This window comes from Rana temporaria, chromosome 10 (assembly GCF_905171775.1).
Source record: "Rana temporaria chromosome 10, aRanTem1.1, whole genome shotgun sequence".
Classification (NCBI taxonomy): Eukaryota; Metazoa; Chordata; class Amphibia; order Anura; family Ranidae; genus Rana; species Rana temporaria.
Genome location: NC_053498.1, coordinates 149,552,425 through 149,579,415, shown reverse-complemented (window position 1 = coordinate 149,579,415; position 26,991 = coordinate 149,552,425). Strand labels below are relative to the sequence as shown.

Here is a 26,991-nt window from a genome sequence, read left to right as displayed (position 1 = left end):
GCCCTAGGGGTTTTATGGAACCCTGGCTGAGAAAACTTGCATGGGTCTTGCTGGTCCATTCATTCTGTACCCATTCATAAGTACTGACCTCCCTCCCTCCTCTGTTGTATAGGGAAGGGGAGGGATCAGCACTGTAAACAGTGCCATGTGATAGCTGTGATGACCAATCACATGGTACCCAGTCCCTCGGATCAGCTGGGTGCAGTGTCTCTGTGTCCCCAGCTCTCTAATGCACTCACCAGTTTGGCTACCCTGATGGCCAATTATCCAGTGCCATTCATAAAAGGCACTGGACTGGATAAATGAATTGCCTCCCCACCACACCATAGCCAAAAAATGGCTACAACATGGGCTCTCCATGAGGTGTATGGACATCTTCCCACATGTGTGCTCTGCGATCGATCTGACACAGCTGATCACAGGTCATGATAAGGGGCCTATTACAGAGGCCCTTTACCAGTGCAGCCCCATGCAGGGCAAGTTATCAGTGCCCATCAATGAAGCCTCGTCAGTTCCCATCAGAGCTGCCTCGTCAGGACCCATCAGAGCTGCCTCGTCAGGACCCATCAGAGCTGCCTCGTCAGGACCCATCAGAGCTGCCTCGTCAGGACCCATCAGAGCTGCTTCGTCAGGACCCATCAGAGCTGCCTCGTCAGGACCCATCAGAGCTGCCTCGTCAGGACCCATCAGAGCTGCCTCGTCAGGGCCCATCAGAGCTGCCTCGTCAGGGCCCATCAGAGCAGCCTTGTCAGGGCCCATCAGAGCAGCCTCGTCAGGGCCCATCAGAGCAGCCTCGTCAGGGCCCATCAGAGCAGCCTCGTCAGGGCCCATCAGAGCAGCTTTGTTAAATACCACCAAAAGAAAACCATCCAAAAAAAAAAAAAAGCTAAAAAATGTCATTTGGGTACAGTGTTGCCTGCCGCACAAAAAGTCATTCAAAATGTGACAGTGCTGAGAGTTGAAAACTGGCGTGGGCAGGAAAGGGGTGAAAGTGCCCCCTGGTATTGAAGTGGTTAAAGCGGAGTTTCACCCATTTAAATGTCAGCAGCTACAAAAATTGTAGCTGCTGACTTGTAATAATCAGACACTCACCTGTCCCACGGTCCAGCGATGCGGGCACACGAAGCCCCCGCTCCTCTCCGCGGCACCGCATTCTAACTGTGTGCACCTGGCTGTGAATGGCCAGGCAATCTTCTGGGACCTGTGACATGTCCCAGAAGATTGCAGGGAGGGAGGGGGAGAGGTGGACTTCCTTCTGGCACCAGGGGAGGAAGTGGGAGCTGAGTGCCTGTAAAAACTGGGTACCCACTCCCCCCCCCAGGGGGGGTCACCAGCACTTACAACACATTTTTGGGTGGTACTCCGCCTTAAAGTCACTCTTTGCCCCCTTACAGGCCACATTTGGCATGTATTTTTTTGGGGGGGGCTTCAGTAGGAGTGGGACTTCCTTTCCCACTTCCTCCTTCCGCCCAGGGACCGCTTAGAAGACTCGTCATATAGCCTTAGGCGGCCCCTCCCTGTAGGCGATCGCCCGGGACAGGATTTTTTTTTAAATGCTCGTATTGCGAAAACGCTCTTTAACCGCATTACTCGCAAACCAAGGTTTCACTTGTATTATCCTTTATGTATCCGTCCTGACAGGACGATAATCAGGCCCCATTGGATGTCTTCATCACCCCCATAATACTTCGCACGACGCACCATAGATCACCATTACCTTAAATCTTCGAGCCAGAAATTTATTCTTCATCTCCAGGTAGTTTCCTTTGTGTATCTCAGATTTAAAAGGCTCATTTAATATTAAGTAGCAAGGGTCGTTCTGTATATCCTGCCAGCGGGCATAGCCATGTCTGTAGGGGATCAGCAATGAAGGATGACAACTGCTGGACGGACAATTATTAGTGACCCCCCCCCCCCCAACATATGTCAAGTCAACAATTAATCTGCAAACAAAAGAGGGATTATCTGGAGAGAAGGCCATGCAATAATAAATACATCTCCTCCCCCCCCCCGGGGTGACATAACCTTTAATTACCAATAAATAAAGAGCAAAGGATCGGCACCCCGCCGGGTTACACTGGTCCTGAGGAACACAGAGGAGCGTCACGCTGACAGTAATGAAAAGGTCATTATGGCCAAGAGTGATTTTAGGAGTGGTTATGGCGTAGACGGTGCAGCGGGAATCCCATTGCACCAAATTAAAACGCTTTAGGCATTTATAGAAAAGCTCCAATCAAAACAGAAAAAAAAACAAACACACAAGATGACAGTTGGCAGATAATTGAAATTTGGGGGGATCTCCTCACCTTCTAACAATTTGTACCTAAAAGTTTTTGTTGTTGGGAGGGGCGTCTGGTTTTGTGTGCTCATCAGATGTATAATAATAATAATAATAATAATAATAATAATAATAATACTACTGTATACAATAATAATAATGTATACAATAATAATAATGTATACACTACTACTACTACTAATAATAATAATACTGTATATAATAATAATAATAATAATAATACTGTATGCAATAATAATAATAATAATAATAATAATAATAATAATAATATATATAATACTAATAATAATAATAATGTATATAATAATAATAATAATAATAATAATACTGTATACAATAATAATAATAATAATAATAATAATAATGTAATACTACTAATAAAATAATAATAATAATACTATTGTATACAATAATACTGTAAATAATAATAATAATAATAATAATAATAATAAAAAATGTAATAATAATAATAATAATAATAATATATATAATACTACTAATAATAATAATAATACTACTGTATACAATAAATAATAATGTATATAATACTAATGATAATAATACTGTATACAATAATAATAATAATAATACTGTATATAATACAAATAATAATAATACTGTATACAATAATAATAATAATAATAATAATAATGTATATAATACTAATAATACTGTATATAATAATAATAATAATAATAATAATAATATATATATATAATACTAATAATAATAATACTGTATACAATAATAATAAATATAATACTAATAATAATAATAATACTGTATACATTAATAATAATAATGTATACAATAATAATAATAATAATACTGTATACAATAATAAAAAATATATATTTTAAATAAAAATGTATATAGTAAAATAATTATATTGATTGGATTAATAAAACTGATATTAATAAAAATTTATATTAAAAAATATCCGACATGGCTATGGCCACCAAATGTATCACGGGAGCGCTCCCGCAAGCTAACCCCCTTGGGAGAGAGCTTCCCATGGAGGGGGTTAGCTGATGCGGGGAAGAGCCGAGACAGCCACCGAGGGACCCCAGAAGAGGAGGATCGGGGGGCCACTCTGTGCAAAACGAACTGCACAGTGGAGGTAAGTATAACATGTTTGGCATTTTTATTTTTTTAAACGGGAACCTTGAGTGTCCCTTTAAGAATAGTGCCCCATTGTTGCTGTCAGTAGGAAGGATAGTGCCCCATCGTTGATGTCAGTACAGGAATTACCGCATTCGGCCCCCCAACCTCAGTTTGGAGACCCCTGCATTACAACAAAGGAACTACATTCGGCATCCTCAAAGGATACGTGACAATCCCAGCAAGCAACCAATAATCGTGCCTCCTGTGCCATATGTCGTAGATTTTGCCAGAAGAGACGGCGGCTCGTTCTTCGTTCTGCCATAACGTGTGGAGTTCTGAAACACAAAGACACATACAGATCACATGAGGATGTTTTGGCAGAAGGGGGGGGTAAAACCTCAACTCACAACATGCGGCACCGTATAACACTAAGTGTAGAAGTTGAAAGGATGGACAGCCGCACCTCCAAAAAAACCCTTAGGTTGTCTTCATTTAAAAAATAGGTGGAAATGCACTACAAATAACAGCAAAGGTTGAAAAACAGCCTGTAGCAGCCCCCATCATTCAGATATCACCACCACAAAGTCCAGGACGTCCTATGGCGGCCGGCGGGCGGGAAATGGTTCTAGAACTCACCCACGTTTAGCAACAGCCAACAAAGGGGTCAACTCTGCCCAATCCTAATAGTGAAGTTTTGAGGTGGGCACCGATTTATAGAATTATCATCCAGCTTTTCCCAGCAGTAGTCCATCTACGCCCCCTACCAGGCGGCCATAAAACAACCACGTCGCTCTGCTTCTTCTCTCTGGTTACCTGTTTATTCTATATTATGGGGACACCATCACTTGGCTTTGTTATGGGCGTGGCCGGGGGGGAAATAACTTGGAATTCCGGTGGGGACATCACACAACCAGAGTCTCCAGGATATAATAGAATCTGACTCATGGATCAAGGTAACCCACAACCACCGAAAGAAACGGCGCCAGATAAAATGCATTACCTGTGAACCCGCCGTCCGCAATGTTAAACATAAATTTAAACTTTCCGCCATCATCCTGTTTCCCGCTTTCGTCTTCTTGTTTTATACAATTTTCTCCATTTTGTTGCTTCACACATTCTTCTTTTTCCTCAGGTTTGTTTTCCTCTTCTGTAACAAAAAATAAATAAATCAGACACAATTGTGTTATTTAACCACTTCCTGACGGCCGTACGACTTTGTACGGCCGCAGTGTGGATGCCAATTGCCGGGAGGCCGTCTATATATGGCCTCCAGCCACTAGGGGGCGCGCGCGTGCCCGCCGCATCACTGAGATGCCGATGCGCGTGCCTGGCGGCCGCGATGTCCGCCAGGCACCCGCGATCGGCGGTTACACAGACAAGGACATGGATCTCTGTGTGTGTAAACACACATATCCACGTCCTGTCGGAGAGAGGAGACTGATGCCGTGTCCCTTGTACATAGGGACACAGATCGGTCACCTCCCCCAGTCAGTCCCCTTCCCCCACAGTTAGAAACACTATGCAGGGTACATATTTAACCCCTCCCTCACCCCCTAGTGTTAACCCCTTTCCTGCCAGTAGCATTTATACAGTAATTGGTGCATATTTATAGCACTGATCGCTGTATAAATGTGAATTGTGCCAAAAATGTGTCAAAAGTGTCCGATGTGTCCGCCATAATGTCGCAGTCCCAATAAAAATCGCAGATCGCCGCCATTACTAGTAAAAAAAATTATAATAATTCTGTCCCCTATTTTGTAGGCGCTATGACTTTTTTTTTTTTTACCAAAAATATGTAGAAGAATAAGTATCGGCCTAGACTGAGAAAAAAACAATTTTTTTTTTTTTTTTTAAATTGGGCTATTTATTATAGCAACAAGTAAAAAATATTGATTTTTTTTTCAAAATTGTCGCTCTTTTTTTGTTTATAGCGCAAAAAATAAAAACCGCAGAGGGGATCAAATACCACCAAAAGAAAGCTCTACTTGTGGGGAAAAAAGGACGTCAATCTTGTTTGGGAGCCACGTCGCACGACCGCGCAATTGTCAGTTAAAGCGACGCAGTGGCGAATCGCAAAAACTGGCCGGGTCCTTTACCTGCCTAAAGGTCCGGGTCTTAAGTGGTTAAAAAAAAACAAAAAACAAAACAAAAAAAAAAACATATTATACTTACCTGATAATTATTTATAATTAGTGCAGCGCTGGTAATCTCACATGAATAAATATCAATATCAAAAATACAAAATATTATAGAACAGGGGTCTCCATACTTTTAAAGCAAAGGGCCAGTTTATGGTCTTTCCGGCTTTAGGGGTGCAAGATTCTGACCAGTTGGGGTAGAAAATGCCCCGGGGCCGAGCATCAGTGAGAATAAACATGGCCCCAGTGTTGGTGGGCAGTAGGAGGAGGAATAGTGCTCCATCATTGCTATTAGTCGAAGAAATAGTGCCCCATTGTTGGTGCCATTGGGAGGAATAGTGCCTCATATCATTGGGAGCAATACTGCCTCAAGGGCCGGATGAAGGCTAGCAAAGGGCCACATCCAGCCAATGAGCCGCAGTTTGGCGACCCCTGTTATAGACCAATCATATTAAAAGAGAAGCATGGTATTTTTTTTTTCCCTAGTCATACTTACCTCGGTGGATGCTGCATCTGCCCCCCCCCCCCGCCCCGCATCTCTGCACTCAGAACCGAGCCACCGAACACCGCTGATGGCTCAGTTCTCACTCCTTCCCGGGCAGAGAGATGCTGACTATCAGTCAGCATCGCGTCTGCTCTACTTCTCAGTGCTCATTGGAGCACCGAGCCGTGGAGGGGCGGGGAGCGGCCTTCACAGCGTCTCGACGGGACTGCCATCAATCAAGGCAGCTGGCGGATCCCGACTTGGAAGTTGTGATGACGTGTTCCCCCGACTGATGGCAGTGATGTCAGCGGATGAGAGTGGATTTCAGACCGATCTCCGCTGAAAATGGGTCACAGGAGTGCAAAACTAACTACACTCCTGTGACCCAGAGAAGCCCAGACTAAAAATCTCAAGCTGGACTTCACCTTTAAGTAATAAATACAATCACATATAATAAATCATTCTATTAAATATAGTTCATATGTAAATAAGTGAAAACAAACTTCTGTGAATCCTTGATTGTTGATCTAGTGAGGAAGCCTAATGTCAGGTCACCTGCGGCCAAGTGACAAGTGCACCCCGTTGGGGTCAGGGATGCACCACAGGGTAGTGAACCCTATGACCGACTGCTGCGATTAGAGAGGAAGCGTGAGCCCAAGATCCCCCAGGGCACGGAGTCTAAGACCCAGCTTTGTGTTCACCAGAGCCTCTAGTGGTGAGGATGGCCTTCGCCGCAGCTGGATCCAGGTCGCGACCTCTGGGATCCCCTAGGTCACACTCCGCAGGGAGAGAGGGGAAGCAGCAAGCAGGACAAGCGGTAGTGATGGGTAAGCCGAGGTCAGGGCAACAGGCAGACAAGGGTAACCGAGGGACAGGCAAAAGGTCAGGATCACAGGCAAACTGGAGAAGTCAGAGATGAGCCAAAAACGGTACTCAGGAAGATAATCATAGCACACTGCAGACAGGAACTAAAGCCAACAACATGGTTGAACAGCACTGCAGACTTGTAGTGCAACAGTTAATATCGACTTCCTGGGATGGCCTGGGTGGGGCCATACAGGGAGGGGAAGTGATAAATGGGGAACCAAAACAGAGTCAGGCCTCTAATGAGCAGATGGAAACAGGTAAGCTGCCAGACTTTATTGCATATCCATGACACCCAATCAGAGGGCGATACACGTGTAGAGGGGAGGAGTCGTGCATGTGATGTCATGCAGCCACAGCGGCGAGCGGACGTATTAGAACTGTGTTTTATTGAATATCCTGTATGTGTGTTTTTATTGGGGGCATTTTACCCAATTGCCGACCGCTGTCAGTAGAAATACGTCGGCAGAATGGCTCCTGTGCGTAAAACAACTTACAGGTACGTTGCTTTGAAATTCGTGCCGTGCTCGCCGCAAGCTCCGTGACCCCGCGGACTCGATGTCCGCCGGTAGCTCTCGTGATCATGACACGGAGAGGCAGAACGAGGAGATGTGTAAACAAGGCATTTCCCTGTTCTGCCTTGTGACAGGACAGTGATCTACTGCTCCCTGTCATCGGGAGCAGTGATCAGTCTCGTGTCACTCGTAGCCCATCCCCCACACAGTTAGAATCACTCCCTAGGACACACTTAACCCCTTAACCCCTTCACTACCAGTGTCATTTACACAGTAATCAGTGCATTTGTATAGCTCTGATCGCTGTATAAATGACAATGGTCCCAAAATGGTGTCAAAAAGTGTCGGATGTTTCCGCTGCAATGTCGCAGTCATGATAAAAATCGCAGATCGCCATGTCTAAAAAAAAAAAATATTAATAAAAACGCCATAAAACTATCCCCTATTTTGTAGACGCTATAGCTTTTGGGCAAACCAATCAATAAACGCTTATTGCGATTTTTTTTTACCAAAAATATGTAGAAGAATACGTATCGGACTAAACTGAGGAAAAAAAAATAAAAAAAAAAATATTTTTTGGGGATATTTATTATAGCAAAAAGTTAAAAATAGAGGGCCGGATTCACAAAGCACTTGCGCCGACGTATCTTGAGATACGCCGCGTGCAAATATGTGCCGTTGTATCTGTGCGCCGTGCCCACAAAACTAAGATACGCCAGAAAACAGGCTTCATCCGACCGACGTAACTTGTCTACGCCGGCGTAGAGTGGGCGCATATTTACGCTGGACGTATTTGGCGCTCCCATTGATTTTCTATTGACATATGCAAATGAGGGAGATACGCCGATTCACGAACGTCCGTCCGTCCGACGCAGTGCGTGTAAAGTCATATGTCCGGCGTAAAGTTATGCCCCATAAAGGAGGTGTAACTCAGCAGCATCCATGCAAAGGTCTGCACCAGGGAACACAAGCCAAAGTATTTTACGTAGGACGTGAATATGACTAGGCATAGGTTACGTTCACGCCGTAGGCAGTGATCCGACGTATCTTAGGCATATGTTCCGACGTGTTTGTGAGCATGCGCACTGAGATGCACCCATGGGACGGTGCATGCGCAGTTGGCGATACGTATCTGTCTGGCGCTCAGCCCATCATTTGCATGGGGTCACGCCTCATTAGCATGGCTCACGCCCACTTCCACTTACGCCGACTTACGCCTTGGAAACCCAGCGCAGATTTGGAAGCACTGGCTTTGTGAATTCAGTGCTTGCCTCTCTGCGCTGCGTCGGCATAGTGTAAAGGAGATATAAATATGCGCCAGTGTCTGTGAATCCGGGCCATATAGTTTTTTTTTGTTTATAGCGCAAAAAGAAAAAAAAAACGCAGAGGTGATCAAATACCACCAAAAGAAAGCTCTATTTGTGGGGGAAACAAGGATGTCAATTCTGTTTGGGAGCCACGTCGCACGACCGCGCAATTGTCAGTTAAAGCGACGCAGTGCAGAATCGTAAAAAGTGGACCCGGTCATTGGGCAGCCAAATCCTCCGGGGCTGAAGTGGTTAATAAATATTGCATAACAGAGAGCACTATGTATCCTCTGTTATTGCATCATTTCGGAGCCATATCCTAAGAGGAAATATCGAGCGGTATTGCTGGAGTGGAGGAAGGAGAGAAGTAGCGGGGATTTGTATATTAGAGATTACATTATCACGATCCATTTGATTCTCCCGGGAGGCTTCTTATTTGAGAGCGGATACAGAGTAGCAGGTTGGATGTGGAGAAGTGAGACCGTAGTGGAGCGAGAGTAAAGAAACTGTATCTGAGACTATCTGACTCGTTGTTGAGGTGAGCAGGGAAAACGGCTGGGGATGGCGTCATTCTAGAACGTGAGGAGCACAGTGGTGGGTGAATTCACAACAATCAAGGATTCACAGAAGTTTATTCTCACTTATTTACATATGAACTTATTACATTATTTCCTAAAATGCCCCCCCAATAAAAACACACATACAATATATTCAATAAAAACCCATATAACACTTCTAATGCGTCACTCACCACTGTGGCTGCTTGACACCACGGGCTTGGCTCCTCCCATCTACACGTGTATCGCCCTCTGATTGGGCTTCCTCAGTAGATCAAGGATTCACAGAAGTTTATTTTGACTTATTTACATACAAACTATATTTAATAGGAGAATGATTTATTTTATGTAATGGTATTTATTAATTACTTAAGGATTGGTCTATAATATTTTGTATTTTTGATATCAATATTTATTCATGTGTGAGATTAGCAGCGCTGCACTAATTGCAAAATGACATGAGAAGCGGGGAGGGGGGTCGCTGCCGACAGTGACATGTCACATTAAAGTTGAGAAGCGGGGGGGGGGGGGGGGGGGGGAGGGGGTGTTCTGCTGACTTCTTACCTCTTCTCCCATGCAGCCAGCGAGTTGAGAAGCGGGGGCCGAAAATGACTTCTCACCAGGTGGGGCCTCTAGTAATTTGAGGGGCCCTCCGCAGCTTTGAGCGGCTTGCATAGTGAGCCTATAGGGCGGATCGGCCCTGATGGTGAGGTGGATTCACTAGAAGTGTATAGCAGCTGCGGACAATTGGTTGCATTTTTGCACAGGTTTACATAGTTTGCACTTAAAAGCGGAGGTTCACACAAAAAGTGAACCTCCGCTTTTTGGATCCCTCCCCCCCTCCGGTGTCACATCTGGCACCTTTCAGGGGGGAGGGGGGTGCAGATAGCTGTTTAAGACAGGTATTTGCACCCACTTCCAGGGAGAGACTATGCGGGTAGTTCGTCAGTTCCTCGCCCCCGTTGTGTTCTGGGAAACACTCGGCTCCCGGGACACAGCGGGGACCAGTAAGCACGGCGCAGCGTGACTCGCGCATGCACACTAGAGAACCGGGCAGTGAAGCCGCAATGCTTCACTTCCTGGTTCCCTCACCGTTGATGGCGGTGGGGGCAACTGACTTTTAGTAACATTTATTAAAAGTCAGCAGCTGCAGTATTTGTAGCTGCTGACTTTTAATATTATTATTTTTTTTTCCTACAGCGGACATCCGCTTTAACACTTCGGTAGGGTGATGCTGATTGTTTCTTAGGCCCCTTTCACACGAGGCGGACTCCGTCGCAGCGGAGTCCGCCAGCTCAGCGAGAGATCTCTCCACTGAGCCGGCGCATGACAGGTCCCTCTCTGCTCACTGAGCAGGGATCTCACCCGATCCAATATGGACGGATGGCGACGTATCGTCATCCATCTGATTTTAGCGGATCGAATGTCAGCGGACATGTCTCCGCTGACATCTAACGCTCCATAGAGATGTATGGCGCAGCCGTTCAGGTCCGCTGACAAAACTGACAGGCGGAGCTGAACGGTCCGACATGTTATACTTACACCTGCTCTGTTGCAGTTGGTTTTGCACAGAGCAGCCGGGATCCTACTCTTCGGTGCTCCTGGCCCCTCCCTACTGTTCAGTGCCCCCGCAGCAAGCGGCCGAGCTGCAGCTCCGTGTATCCATTCAGAGCAATTTAAGAATACAATGATTGATAGATTATTGATTATAAAGCGTGTGTCTCTTATATCTGCCTAGAGTTTGCCTTTAAAAAGGAAACTGCTGTTTCTTTTAACCAAAATGCTATCTGCCTGACCTCAATACTCTGAGCCACTAAGGTGGATTAAGCATACAGCTACTAAGGTTAATATTGCCATCCTCCAGATTGGCGCACTCCATCCAGGTCAGTGACTCAGGCCGTAAACCCGTGGATCAACATCAAAGCTTGGTGACAAGCATTTTGAGAGAGCTCAGCAAGGACAGTCTACATATACAGTAATACCTTGGATTACGAGCACTCTTATATGAAAGCGAGTTTCCCCATAAGAGTCAATGGAAACGCAGGTCATTTGATCCACAGTGACTGCTGTTGTATGCATGTGGCCAGATGTTGGGGGGGGGGGGGGGCCAGAGACACCTGGAAACACTCAGGAACAGAGGCCCAGATTCACAAAGCTCTTACGCCGACGTATAATACATTACGCCGACGTAAGTGCCAATGTGCGCCGGCGTATGTGTGCGGCAGACCCACGATGGGCTGGGCGCATGTTGCTGCTCCCATTGATTAGCCATTCAAACATGCAAATTAGGGAAATACGCTGATTCGCGAACGTGCATGTGCCCAGCGCAGGCTACGCGAGATGCGCGCAAGTTGTACGTCCGGCGTAAAGTTATTCCCCATAAAGGAGGTGCAACCCGGCAACAGACATGCACAGGTCTGCACCAGGGAACACAAGCCGGCGTATTATGCGTTGGATGTGTGTCTGGCTGGGCGTACGTTATGTTCATGGCGTACGCGGTGATCCGACGTAGCTTAGGCAGTTGTGCCGGCGTGGTTGTGAGCAGGCACAGGGGGGTGCTGTGTATGCGTCCACGTCACGGCGCATGCGCAGTTCGTAATACGTACCTGTCTGGCGCTCGGCCCATCATTTGCATGGGGTCACGCCCACTTCCACCTACGCCGGAGTGCGCCTTCGAAACCTACGCCACATCTGGCGCAGCGTTGGGAGCACTGGCTTGCTGAATGCAATGCTTGCCTCTCCGCGCTACGTTGGCGTGACGTACGGTGTTTGCTCTACGGCGGCGTAATGTGCGCCTTGCTCTCTGGGAATCTGGGCCAGAGTGTTTCCGAGTGCATCTGCGTGTCACCGGCGCCCCTGCACCTCTGGCCAAATGCGGTACTGCACATTTGCCTGAATCCTGCTCGTCTTGCGAGACAACGCACGCAAACTGAGTCAGGATTTAAAAAAAATAGCTTGTATTGCGAAACGCTCATAAACCGCGTTACTCTCAATCCGAGGTATTACTGTAGTCCCAGTAGAGCTTTACTGTACTAAAAAAAGGGAAGCAGAAGGTGTCAACATCAATGCCATTTTGACGTAAAGACAGCTGGGCATACCTGACTTGAGTTCCTTGTCCTCGGTTTTGGTCTGAGTGCTGTTCAGTCCGGGTTTTTCCGAGGATTTCTCTTCTGGAAGTGCTTCAGCTGCAAAAGGTATCAGCGTGAACTTTACATGGTATAAGTGATTGGCCGTGATAAAAAACAAACAAAAAAAAACAAAACAATACAATTTATTTCAATGATCCATAATGGGAGTTGTCTGTATGTTCATACATGCCTTTAGGAGTCTGCTCAGTAGAGTCTTTTTCCTCTTCTTCTTCTTCAACACCATCTTTTACTTGCTTTTCTTTTCCTTCTACACTCTCACTTTTTTCTTCAGGTTCTTCCTTCTCCTGTTCGGTTGGCGGCTTAAAAAAAAAAAGGCATATTACATTAAAACAAGCCAGGCACTCTACTACATATATGGTGTACCTGCCCGTCTATTCAAACCTTTATGGTAGCGGTCCACATCATCGTATGTAATGTCACTACCTATACTTTAGATTTTACCCCGACCAGTGTTGCTCATCTTACTTTAAAAAAGTAATTAGTTACAGTTACAAATTACTTCTCCGAAAAAGTAATTGCGTTTGTGACTCAGTTACTACATTGAAAAAGTAATTAGTTACTCAGCAAAGTAACTGTGACTGTTTTTTTTAATATTCTACAACATGCCTCACTGTGCCATTTGTAACATGCCTCACTGTGCCATCTGTAACATGCCTCACTGTGCCATCTGTAAACATGTCTCACTGTGCCATCTGTAACATGCCTCACTGTGCCATTTGTAACATGCCTCACTGTGCCATCTGTAACATGCCTCACTTTGCCATCTGTAACATGCCTCACTGTGCCATCTGTAACATGCCTCACTGTGCCATCTGTAAACATGCCTCACTGTGCCATCTGTAAACATGCCTCACTGTGCCATCTGTAAACATGCCTCACTGTGCCATCTGTAAACATGCCTCACTGTGCCATCTGTAAACATGCCTCACTGTGCCATCTGTAACATGTCTCACTGTGCCATCTGTAACATGCCTCACTGTGCCATCTGTAACATGCCTACCTCACTGTGCCATCTGTAACATGCCTCACTGTGCCATCTGTTAACATGCCTCCCTGTGCCATCTGTAAACATGCCTCACTGTGCCATCTGTAAACATGCCTCACTGTGCCATCTGTAACATGCCTCACTGTGCCATCTGTAACATGTCTCACTGTGCCATCTGTAAACATGCCTCACTGTGCCATCTGTAAACATGTCCCACTGTGCCATCTGTAACATGTCTCACTGTGCCATCTGTAACATGTCTCACTGTGCCATCTGTAAACATGCCTCGACGATACCCCTACCTTCTCCTGTTTGTAGAGATGTCAGACGGCGGCCATCCATTATTCCTCCTCCTCAGACTGTTCCGTGATAGGCGGAACAGTAATTTTCCCAGCAGAGCCTCTGTTCAGTGTTCCGCCTATCACGGATGTCCTCTCGTCCGAGGCCGAGGATGAGAAGGCATCCGTGATAGGCTGAACACTAAACAGAGGCTCTGCTGGGAAAATTTGTGTTCCGCCTATCACGGAACAGCATGAGGAGGAGGCACGCTTTTTTAATAATGGATGGCCGATGGCTGACACACAGGTAGATGTAATTGTGGTAACGCCGCCCAAGTAATGGGAACGGCGTTACCGTTAGGGGAAGAGTAATCAGGTAGATTATGCGTTACCCTCAAAAGGGGCATCGTTAGGTAACGGCGTTTATTTTAACGCCGTTACTGACAACACTGACCCCGACTCAATTTCTTCCTTACCACTCATCCCACCCCCAGAAATGTGCATTTTAAGTCATTAGCCGTGGATTTAGTGAACGCAGGCCAGGAATTGTATCCCAGTGTGGGTGGAGCTCCACTGACTACTCTACCCAACCAGGAAAGAGTGTAAAGTCTCGTACACAAGATTGTATTTCCCATGGACAAAGCGTAGAAATTTTGTCCGAAGGGGCGTTGGCCATGAACTTGTCCTGCATACAAAACAGCAAAGAATTGTCAGACCAACAAACACAAAACTACGTGGTTTTTCAGCTCTTTAGTGCCACCCTTTGGGCAACTTCTGCTAATGTTGTGTTATGGTGAGCATTGCTTCTGAGTATGCGTGTTTGTCATTTGGATTTTTTTTCCCGAAGGACTTCTGTACACACGATCAGATAATCCGACAACACACATTTGTTGTTGGGAAATTTTAAAGCGTGCTATCCCACATTTGTTGTCGGAAAATCCGACAACAATTGTCCAATGGAGCATACAAACGGTCGGATTTTCTGACAACAAGCCGGTCGTCACTCAATTCCGTCTGAAAATCTGATCGTGTGTACGGGCTTTAAGGCCTTGTACACACGATAGGTTAACCAGAGGACAACGGTCTGAAGGACCGTTGTCCTAGGTTAACCAATGAAGCTGACTGATGGTCCGTCGTGCCTACACACCATCAGTTAAAAAAACGATCGTGTCAGAACGCGGTGACGTAAAACACAACAATGCTTCCAAGCATGCGTCGACTTGATTCTGAGCATGCGCGGGTTTTTAACCGATGGTCGTGCCTACTAACGATGGGTTTTGACCTATCGGTTAGGCGTCCATCGGTTAAATTTTAAAGCAAGTTCCTATTTTTTTAACTGAAGGTTAAATAACCTATGGGGCCCACACACGAACGGTTTTGACCGATGAAAACGTTCCATCAGACCATTGTCCTCTGGCGATCCTATCGTGTGTACAAGGCCTAAGTGTGCCAGTTCTAGGGCTGCAACTAACGATTATTGTCATTCGTTGGCCGATTATTGTTTTTCGATTAATCAGATAATAGCCTTATTTGGGGCCAATTTGTTGTTGGGCAGATTACAAAACACAAATTGCCGCAAAAACACATTACATGCTTTTCTGCAGGTTCTCCATTGAAGTATATTGAAAAAAAAAAAAAAAAAAAAAAAATCACAGTTTTTGCGTTAACAACTCCTTGCCCTTTCCAAATACGCAGCAGCTGAAAAAAAATCATGGATGTGAAAGTGTCCCATAGGAAAACATGTAACTGAACTGTAGTGTGTTTCTGCAAAAAGCCCCAAAAAACAGAGGTGTGACCCCGGCCTGAGATGTTAAAGCGGGGGTTTTCACCACTGTGCTGCCCCCTTAAAGCGGGGGTTCACCCCCAAAAAATGTTTTTTAACATTACATTCAGCTGAGTTGTCATAATGACAATCGGCTGTTTTTTTTTTTCTTTTATCCCCGTATATACCGTATTTTCACCGCCGCTTCCGGGTATGTCTTCTGCGGGACTGGGCGTTCCTAATTGATTGACAGGCTTCCGACCGGCGCATACAGCGCGTCACGAGTTGCCGAAAGAAGCCGGCGCCTGCACACCGATGTTCGGCTTCTTTCGGCAACTCGTGACGCGCAGTATGCGACGGTCGAAAGCCTAGCAGTCAATTTGGAACACCCAGTCCCGCAGAAGACATACCCGGAAGCGGCGGTGAAAATACGGTATGTACGGGGATAACATAAAAAAAAAACAGCTGATTGTCATTATGACAATTCGGCTGAATGTAATGTTAAAAATTTTTTTTGGGGTGAACCCCCGCTTTAAGGGGGCAGCACAGTGGTGTAGTGGTTAGCACTTTCACCTAGCAGCAAAAGGGTCGCTGGTTCGAATCCCGACCACGACACCATCTGCTTGGAGTTTGCATGTTCTCCCTGTGTCTGCGTGGGTTTGTATTTATGTGTGTACGACTGTGTCTCCCAAGCGTGTCAACTATCTCCTATTTTGTAAACGCTATAAATTTTGCGCAAACCAATCGATAAACGCTTATTGCGATTTTTTTTACCAAAAATAGGTAGAAGAATACGTATCGGCCTAAACTGAGGAAAAAAAATAAGTTTTTTTTATATCTTTTTGGGGATATTCATTATAGCAAAAAGTAAATAATATTGAATTTTTTTCAAAATTGTCGCTCTATTTTTTTTTATAGCGCAAAAAATAAAAACCGCAGAGGTGATCAAATACCACCAAAAGAAAGCTCTATTTGTGGGAAAAAAATTACGTCAATTTTGTTTGGGAGTCACGTCGCACGACCGCGCAATTGTCAGTTAAAGCGACGCAATGCCGAATCGCCTTTACCTGCATAAAGGTCCGGGTCTTAAGTAGTTAACAGATTGAAAAGGAGCAAAAAAATAATAAAACTCATTGTTGGGGCTTACATGCACTTTAATATAATCGATCAAAGAAGATATGCAAGCACGTTCCTATATGATACATTATCACTCGAAAAATAGAATTTGAAAAAGACAGAAGCAAAAATGTGGACCTCAGCTAATCTGCTTCTGTACAAAAAAAATTGAATTTATTTACACAATTACATTATAAAATCATTATCACTAAATGGACTAAGTATGGTAAATGGATGGACTTTATCTTGGGATTACTTCACACAATTGTTTTTACATCCAACGGGATGTCTAAATAGCTTCAAATTACAATTTAGTCTAAAAGGAATGGACACTTAGGCCCGGATTCACAGAGAGCAGGGAGCACATTACTCCGCCGTAGAGCAAACACTGTACAGAGAGGCAAGCATTGCATTCAGCAAGCCAGTGCTCCCAACGCTGCGCCAGCGTGGGTTTCGAAGGCGCACGTGGGCGTAGGTGGAAGTGGGCGTGAACCCATGCAAATGAGGCGTGACCCCATGCAAATGATGGGCCGAGCGCCAGACAGGTACGTATCACGAACTGCGCATGCGCCGTGACGTGGACGCATACACAGCACCCCCCTGCGCCTGCTCACAACCACGCCGGCACAACTGCCTAAGCTATGTCGGATCACCCCATACGCCATGAACATAACGTACGCCCAGCCAGACATACATCCAACGCACAATACTCCGGCTTGTGTTCCCTGGTGCAGACCTGTGCATGTCTGTTGCCGGGTTGCACCTCATGTATGGAGAATAACTTTACGTCGTACGTACAACTTAAGGCGCATCTCGCGTACCAAGCGCCGGGCACACGCACGTTCGTGAATCGGCGTATTTCCCTCATTTGCATGTTTGAATGGCTAATCAATGGGAGCGCCACCATGCGCCCAGCCCATATGTGCGCCCACCCTACGCCGGTGTGTGCAAGATACGCCGGCTGGGTGTAGCCTGTTTTTGGGCGCGTGTTGGTTTGTGGGTCTGGGGCACACATACGCCGGCGCACATTTGCACTTACTTACGTCGGCACAACGCGCTATACGTCGGCGTAAGTGCTTTGTGAATCTGGGCACTTAGTGCGCTCTACAGAGGAGACGGGTTTTATAGAGTTTCAAGGTCTTCACTTCTATCGGAAACTTTTGTTCTTTATTTGATTATTGTATAATGGGTGTAAATATACAAATAGGCCATCAGGTGTGTCAGTATGTTTTCCTCTGCTCTGGTGCAGGTACCACCGTATGCTGGTAAAGAGATTTGTTATTAGCCAAACCCTCCAAAATATGTATAAAGTTCTGACCAACTGTCACTGCTCTGTGCAACAAAACACAAGCTCCATTCACATTAGCGCATCTTTAATGCGACTTTTAGTGTGATTTTTGATCTGACTTTGCATTCCACGGATCAAAGTTGCACCAAAGTAGAGCAATAGAGTTGCGACTTTAACCACAAAGATTTGATCACAAAGTGTACAGCACAATGGATATCTCACCGGAGGCTCTGACTGCTGTACGGGCTTTTGTTCCGTGCTCTCCACTTCCTCAGATAACAAAGATGGCGTCTCACTTTTTTCTAGAAAAAAATACAATTCAGAACTGTTACACAGCAAACTATAGGAACAGTTTTGCTTAAAATGATATGTAAATGTTTGTTTATTTTTTTTAATGTCATACTTACCTCCTCTGTGCAGTTGGTTTTGCAAAGAGTGGCCCTGATCCTCCTTTCTTTTCTGGGGTCCCTCATCTCTGCAGGGGTGAGCTATGTACAGAGTGCAAGGTTCATCTCTTTCACAGGCTGTCCACATCTCACTTCCACCTCTCCTGTATGTAGCACACACCTTCACCCTGCACTCTGTGCATAGGACATCCCAGAAACCACACTCTGTACATAGCGCATCCCTGAACTCCGCACAGAATCCACTCCTGGTATTATTGCTCCTTTAAGATCCTCTCACTGTTAGCGCAATTTGGCCACATCTGCCGTTTGATGCGGTTCAGGGTGGGGGGCGCGGTTGAGTTCTTGCACCTAATCTTTAACCACTTGACAACTGGGCACTTAAACCCACTTAATAACCAGACCAATTTTCAGCTTTCGGTGCTCTCACATTTTGAATGACAATAACTCAGTCATACAACACAGTAACCAAATGAAATTTTTGTCCTTTTTTCCCCCCACAAATAGAGCTTTATTTTGGTGGTATTTGATCACCTCTGCGGTTTTTATTTTTTTCACTATAAATGAAAAAAGAACGAAAATTTTGTAAAAAAATGAATTTTTCTTCATTTCTATTATAAGATTTAGCAAAAAATGAATTTTTCTTCATAAATTTGGCCTAAAATGTATACTGCTACATATCTTTGGTTAAAAAAAAAAAAATTTGGATATTATTTAGTCTGGGTGAAAGTTATAGGGTCTACAAGCTATGGTACCAATTACTGAAAATTTATCAATTTGATCACATCTGATGTACTGACAGCCTCTCTCATTTCTTGAGACCCTAACATGCCAGAAAAGTACAAATACCCCCTAAATGACCCCTTTTTGGAAAGAAGACATTCCAAGGTATTTAGAAAGAGGCATGGTGAGTTTTTTTGAAGTTGTCATTTTTTCCCACAATTCTTTGCAAAATCAAGGTTTTTTTTTTTTTTTTTTTTTTTTTTCCCACAAAATGTTCATATTAGCAGGTTATTTCTCACACACAGCATATGCATACCACAAATTACACCCCAAAACACATTCTGCTATTCCTCCCAAGTATGGCGATACCACATGTGTGAGACTTTTACACAGTGTGGCCACATACAGAGGCCCAACATGCAGGGAGCACCATCAGGCGTTCTGGAACACCCAGACCAATTCTGACATTCCTCTCCTACATGTAAAAATCATCATTTATTTGCTAGAAAATTACATAGAACCCCAAAACATTATATATGCTTTTTTAGCAAAGACCCTAGAGAATACAATGGCGGTCGTTGCAACTTTTTATCGCGCATGGTATTTGCACAGCAATTTTTCGAACGCATTTTTTTGGGAAATAAAACAGTTTTGTGCTTTTAAAAAAAAAAACATTAAAGTTAGCCCAATGTTTTTGCATAATATGAAAGATGAAGTTACACCGAGTAAATAGATACCCAACATGTCACCCTTCAATATTGCACACGCTTGTGGAATGGCGCCAAACTTCGCTACTTAAAAATCCCCATAGGTGACGTTTTAAATGTTTTTACTGGTTACATGTTTTTAGTTACAGAGGAGGTCTGGGACCAAAATGATTGCTCTCGCTCTAACGTTCGCAGCGATACCCCACATGTGTGGTTTGAACACCGTTTTCATATGTGGGCGGGACTTACGTACACATTCGCTTCTGTATACGAGCACGCGGGAACAGGGGCGCTTTAAATATTTTTTTTTTATTTTTATTGTTCATTTTACTTAATTTATTTTAGTTTGACACGTTTTTCCCCAAAAATAAATGTTTTGATCACTTTTATTCCAATTACAAGGAATGGAAACATCCCTTGTAATAGGAATATAGCATGACAGGTCCTCTTTACAGTGAGATGTGGGGTCAATAAGACCCCACATCTCACCTCTAGGCTGGGAAGCCTGAAAAAAAACAAGAAAAAAAACGATCCTGGCTTCGATCGCAGCGGTGAGTCAGAAGAAGCACCGGAGGGCGAAGGGAGTGGGGACGTCCCTTTTTGCCTCCCGTAAGAACGATCAAGAGGCGGAACAGCCGCCATGATCATTCTTATGGTGTAGAGAATCGCCGGCTGAAAAAAATGATATCTGAATGATGCCTGTAGCTGCAGGCATCATTTAGATATCCCTGCACAAAGTCAAGGACCTCATATGACGTGGGCGGGAAGTGGTTAAAACACATTTTTTTCCCCAGAGTATTTTCTGGGTATTGCAGAGTATTGGCCGGGGTATTGCAAAGTATTGGCCGGGGTATTGCAAAGTATTGGTGTGGGGGTATTGCAGAGTATTGGTGCGGGGGTATTGCAGAGTATTGGTGCGGGGGTATTGCAGAGTATTGGTGCGGGGGTATTGCAGAGTATTGGTGCGTGGGTATTGCAGAGTATTGGTGCGGGGGTATTGCAGAGTATTGGTGCGGGGGTATTGCAGAGTATTGGTGCGGGGGTATTGCAGAGTATTGTGTGGGGGGTATTGCAGAGTATTGTGTGGGGGGTATTGCAGAGTATTGTGTGGGGGGTATTGCAGAGTATTGTGCGTGGGGGTATTGCAGAGTATTGTGCGTGGGGTATTGCAGAGTATTGTGCGTGGGGTATTGCAGAGTATTGTGCGTGGGGTATTGCAGAGTATTGTGCGGGGGGTATTGCAGAGTATTGTGCGGGGGGTATTGCAGAGTATTGCGCGGGGGGTATTGCAGAGTATTGTGCGGGGGTACTGCAGAGTATTGCGCAAGGGGTACTGCAGAGTACTGGCAGGGGGTACTGCAGAGTATTGCGCGGGGGGTATTGCAGAGTATTGCGCGGAGGTATTGCAGAGTATTGCGCGGAGGTATTGCAGAGTATTGCGCGGGGGTATTGCAGAGTATTGCGCGGGGGTACTGCAGAGTATTGCGCAAGGGGTACTGCAGAGTATTGCGCGGGGGTATTGCAGAGTATTGGTGCGGGGGTATTGCAGTGTATTGAGCGGGGGTATTGCAGAGTATTGCGCGGGGGTATTGCAGAGTATTGCGCGGGGGTTTTGCAGAGTATTGCGCGGGGGTATTGCAGAGTATTGCGCGGGGGTTTTGCAGAGTATTGCGCGGGGGTTTTGCAGAGTATTGCGCGGGGGTTTTGCAGAGTATTGCGCGGGTGTTTTGCAGAGTATTGCGCGGGTGTTTTGCAGAGTATTGCGTGGGTGTTTTGCAGAGTATTGCGCGGGTGTTTTGCAGAGTATTGCGCGGGTGTTTTGCAGAGTATTGCGCGGGGGTATTGCAGAGTAATTGCGCAGGGAAGGCAGAGCATTGCGCAGGGAAGGAAGAGTATTGCAGGAGTTATTGCAGAGTATTGCACAGGGAAGGCAGAGTATTGCAGGGGTTAATGCAGGGATGGCTGAGCAGGGATGGATGGATCTGTGACTGCAATAGTCACAGATCCATCCCACACTGCTGCTGCCATCCGCGCTCTCCTCTCACACTGTACCGATCGGTACAGCGAGAGGAGGGAGGAACCGGCGTCATCAAATGACGCCGGTTTGTTTACCTGTGATCGCGCCGTCATTGGACGGCGCGATCACATGGTAAAAGACCGCCGTTGCCGGTCAGTTACCGTGATCTGTGCAGCGCCGGGTCTCATAGACCCGGCGCGCACAGAATTTTCAGTGTGCGCGCCCGAGGCGGCGCGCATTACAGCTTCTGCGGGGCGCCGTTTCAGAACGGCGACCCCCAGTTAAGCAACCACCTTGCCGCCGTTTGTGGACGGCGGCTGGTGGTTAAGTGGTTAAGGAAAAAGCCCTGGATAAATGTATATAGTCTTACAGAAACAACCGGCGCTATTATGGCGACTATAATGCTGATGCGGACCACAACTAAACTGTATTCGACTCCCTTGACCCATGGGCTACCTAACACCTCAGCTACCGGCAACACTTATTTCCAGAACATAGCTGACCCATTTAGCCTATCAAATGTCTTGAAAGGCAAAAAGAAGAGTGTGTACCTGAAAGAGCCACAGCACCTGGCTGTATGGGAGCGGGACTGGCTGGAACCGGCGTGGTGGGATCTGAAGAAGCCGTGTCAAAACATTTCCTGTTCTCCGTCCCCTCTGGAATCATATCCGGGGTGCTGCACTTGCCATTGACCTGTTCGAATTCCTGGACCTTAGAACAAAACAATAAAAAAAATATTAGAACACAATTTAATCTAGACCCACTTTTCTGTAATGTTCTGCTACAACAGGTAAAGCTACAGCTTTTTGTAGATGAATTTGTACACACTGGTGACGTCACATTAGGGGATTGCACATTAGTTTGGTGACGTCACATAAAGGGATTGCACATTAGCTTGGCAATGTCACATAAAGGGATTGTACATTAGCTTGGTGACGTCACATAAAGGGATTGCACATTAGCTTGGTGACGTCACATTAGGGGATTGCACATTAGCTTGGTGACGTCACATAAAGGGATTGTACATTAGCTTGGCGACGTCACATTAGGGGATTGCACATTAGCTTGGTGACGTCACATAAAGGGATTGCACATTAGCTTGGTGACGTCACATAAAGGGATTGCACATTAGCTTGGTGACGTCACATAAAGGGATTGCACATTAGCTTGGTGACGTCACATAAAGGGATTGTACATTAGCTTGGTGACGTCACATTAGGGGATTGCACATTAGCTTGGTGACGTCACATTAGGGGATTGCACATTAGCTTGGTAAAGTCACATTAGGGGATTGTACATTAGCTTGGTGACGTCACATAAAGGGATTGTACATTAGCTTGGTGACGTCACATTAGGGGATTGCACATTAGCTTAGTGACATCACATTAGGGGATTGTACATTAGCTTGGTGACGTCACATAAAGAGATTGCACATTAGCTTGGTGACGTCACATTAGGGGATTGCACATTAGCTTGGTGACGTCACATAAAGGGATTGCACATTAGCTTGGTGACGTCACATAAGGGGATTGCACATTAGCTTGGTGACGTCACATAAAGGGATTGCACATTAGCTTGGTGACGTCACATAAGGGGATTGCACATTAGCTTGGTGACGTCACATAACGGGATTGTACATTAGCTTGGCGACGTCACATTAGGGCATTGCACATTAGCTTGGCGACGTCACATTAGGGGATTGCACATTAGCTTGGTGACGTCACATAAAGGGATTGCACATTAGCTTGGTGACGTCACATAAGGGGATTGCACATTAGCTTGGTGACGTCACATAAAGGGATTGCACATTAGCTTGGTGACGTCACATAAGGGGATTGCACATTAGCTTGGTGACGTCACATAACGGGATTGTACATTAGCTTGGCGACGTCACATTAGGGCATTGCACATTAGCTTGGCGACGTCACATTAGGGGATTGCACATTAGCTTGGTGACGTCACATGAGGGAATTGCACATTAGCTTGGCGACGTCACATTAGGGGATTGCACATTAGCTTGGCGACGTCACATAAAGGGACTGTACATTAGCTTGTATGTAAATGCTTTTAAAGCCTTTGTTTTCAGTATAGATTGTGATTATATATGGGCATGGAGGTGGTCACGGTTGCTCACTACATAAACAGGTGGTGTTTCCTTATTTGCAGTGCTACACAATGGCTGTGCATTTATTGCTCCGTCTCACAAAGGAAGCCCACGAGTCTGTCGATCCTGGGAAGAGCTTGGTTTGTATCTGTTTTGCATATATATTATTTGGGGTATAAATAATTGAGTATTTCTGTACTGAATACAATGCACACCCAGATATCGTATCTCAACAGCGAAGGTATTATAGTGCAACACACAGCTCCCTCTAGTGGTTAATCGACTAATTTCTACATATAATACAACAAATGGAAAGACAAAGCATTTAAAGAAACAGCAAAAAGTCACATCACAAGTTAGATCCCTGACCGGTTTGCTGGCTATGCCTCTCCGTGCACAGCTGAAAGCCTGAGCCAGCCGTTCCCACCCTGGCGATCCATTGAGCGCTGGAGGGGCAGAGCACAATCACTGCTCTGTGCTCAGGGCAGACCTGAGAACTGAGCGATCAGCATTCTTCGATTGCTCGGTGGAGAGGCAGTAGGGGACAGCTGCAGCATTGGATTAATGCTGCATCCACCTAGGTGAGAATGTTATTTTTTTTGTAATCCTGCACTTCTCTTTTAAATGTACACTGAGCTGCGCATGCGCACAATACCAGTGTGCCAGGATGAATGACTCCCGTTTGCATGCATGGGGGGGTCACATCATACCCACTGGCCAATCAAAAAACCCAGCACCTAAAATATGTACAGAGGCAAGTATTCTGCAGACTGTCGTTCTGCTGTAACTACACAGAACCCCATGAATAAAACCTTTACTAACTGGCTTTTTTGTCTGTTCTGACCAATCAATTCCTAGTGATTAAAAGGGGTTGTAAACCCTCGCGGTTTGCATTCTATACATTGAGGTGAAAAAACTCTTATAGCGATCCAGCCAGCCAAAGCTCCCCTTTTAACTTACCTGAGCCCGATCGTTCCTGCGCCGGCAACGAGCCCACCCTCTCCAGCTGGTGTCTCGGGACCTGATTGGATAGATTGATAGCAACACAACCATTGGCTCCTGCTGCTGTCAATCAAATCCAATAATATGGGAGCATAATCCTGCTGTTTGCGTCAATGGACGCAGCAGCAGGACACGGCAGCGCGCCCGTGCGGGTGCCCTGAGGGAAAGCGATTCTCCAACGGGGCACTGGAGAAGAGGAGGAGCCAAGAGCGCCACTGAGAGACCCCAGAAGAGAAGGGTCGGGGCCACTCTGTGCAAAACCAACTGCACATAGGCGGTAAGTATAACATGTTTGTTTTTTAATAAAACAATGAACTTTTTTTTTTTATTAGGTGCCCCTGATGACGTCAGTTTATCACGAAACGGCCGCAGGCCGTCACGTTTTTTGCACTGCGCATGCGCGAACCAGCAACCCGTGTACTGACACAAACGGAGCTTCTTTTTATTTATCCTTGCAAGGAAATTGTCTGCAACTCTCCACAGAAGAGTTTTTTATCTGCTTTTGTGCATTTTAAAATATTTTTTTTTCTAGAACGTCTGCACTATTGGAAGCCTTCTCTCTTTTTTTTCCATATCATTTGGCTTCACCATTTTTTTCAACATCGGATCACCATTGCTTTTCTTGTGCTGGAATATCCGTCACTGGATCACCTGAGTGATTCCACTGACCATTGCTAATAGGGTTGTCCCGATACCACTTTTTTGAGTACAAGTACCGATACTTTCAAGTACTCGCCGATACCGATACTTTTTTTTTTTTTTGTGTCATGTGACAGTGGCTGTATTTTATTTCTTTTTACAATTTTGTTTTTTTTGTTTTTACTGTGATTTATTTATTTATTTTTTAGAGGGGGGGGGTAGTGGATTGTCAGTGTTTTTTGTTATTATTATTGTTTACTTCTTTTTTTTTTAATTATTTATTGCAATTTGTTTTTCTTTTTTTTAATCAGCCCTGTTGGGGGGGCTTTGGTGAGATATCAGGGGTCTTAACAGACCTCTGACATCTCCCCTTTAAGACAGAGAAAGGGACTGAGGACACAGATTCCCCAGGACACAGATTCCCCCAGATTCCCAGTCCCTTTCTCTGCAGCCTCAGCTAAAATGAATGGAGAGAAGCTTCTCTCCCTTCATAAACTGAAGCATCGTAAACACAGACTCTGTCCATTCGGAAAAGGTAGGAGCCGGGTTTAGCGGCTCGTACCACCACTCTGCATCTTGACAAATTGAGGGGGAAGAGCGGCACGGAGGGGGGAGAAGACGGCACGGGGGAGAGCGGCACAGAGGGGGGAGAAGATGGCACGGTGGGAGAGCGGCACTGAGGGGGACAAGACGGCACGGAGGGGGATAAGAGAACACAGGGGGAGAGCGGCACGGAGGGGGAGAAGACAGCACGGGGGGAGAGCGGCACGGAGGGGGAGAAGACAGCACGGGGGAAGAAGACAGCACGGGGGGAGAGCGGCATGGAGGGGGAGAAGACAGCACGGGGGGAGAGCGGCACGGAGGGGGAGAAGACAGCACGGGGGGAGAGCGGCATGGAGGGGGAGAAGACAGCACGGGGGAGAGCGGCACGGAGGGGGAGAAGACAGCACGGGGGGAGAAGACAGCACGGAGAAGACTTGTAACCCCCCCCACCACCCGATACCTGACTGCCCAGGTATCAGGTGAAGCATCGGAGCATAAGTACTCGGGAAATGCTCAGTATCGGTACCGATACTGGTATCGGTATGGGGACATCCCTAATTGCTACAGAGGGAATCGATAAAAGGATTATCAATGGAGGTCTCCACAGGACACCATTTACAATCATCTGTATCTCTGCAAAGCCTGAATTGACCCCCCTGAGAAGGGCGGTCACAGGCTAGCTGGTAAGCCTCCCCTTACATTCACTGGTGGTGGGTCTTCACACATTTTGGAAAAACATTGAAGTAACACAGAATTACGTCTTCCTCGCAGGAATTTTTCCCATATGAACTTCATTCACCTTTATTGGACATTATTTTTGTTACATTTATATTTGTGAATCATTTTGGCAACATGTGATTTTTTTATCCACATTTGTTTTTGCTTTGTATCTAGCTTTTGTGTTAGCAGCAGAATCTTTCACTAGTTTATATTAATTTATTTTCCTTTATTTCTCTTTTACCCATTAAAGGATAACGAAAGATGAACTAATTGATTGATTGGGTTC

The 26,991-nt window shown here is 45.6% G+C and overlaps 1 protein-coding gene across 5 annotated transcripts in view; it reads right to left on the bottom strand.

Moving 5' to 3' along the window:
- CHD5 (chromodomain helicase DNA binding protein 5) overlaps window positions 1-26,991 on the bottom strand; it is a 201,553-nt gene that overhangs the window by 10,636 nt on the left and 163,926 nt on the right. For all 5 annotated transcript variants that reach the window (XM_040326540.1, XM_040326536.1, XM_040326537.1 and 2 more), the window contains exons 30-36: window positions 22,249-22,408; window positions 18,069-18,148; window positions 12,587-12,716; window positions 12,367-12,453; window positions 4,404-4,550; window positions 3,630-3,738; window positions 1,718-1,850 (exon numbers count right to left, since the gene is read on the bottom strand). In XM_040326540.1, the coding sequence (XP_040182474.1) occupies window positions 1,718-1,850; window positions 3,630-3,738; window positions 4,404-4,550; window positions 12,367-12,453; window positions 12,587-12,716; window positions 18,069-18,148; window positions 22,249-22,408 (846 nt within the window). The remainder of the gene's footprint in view (window positions 1-1,717; window positions 1,851-3,629; window positions 3,739-4,403; window positions 4,551-12,366; window positions 12,454-12,586; window positions 12,717-18,068; window positions 18,149-22,248; window positions 22,409-26,991) is intronic.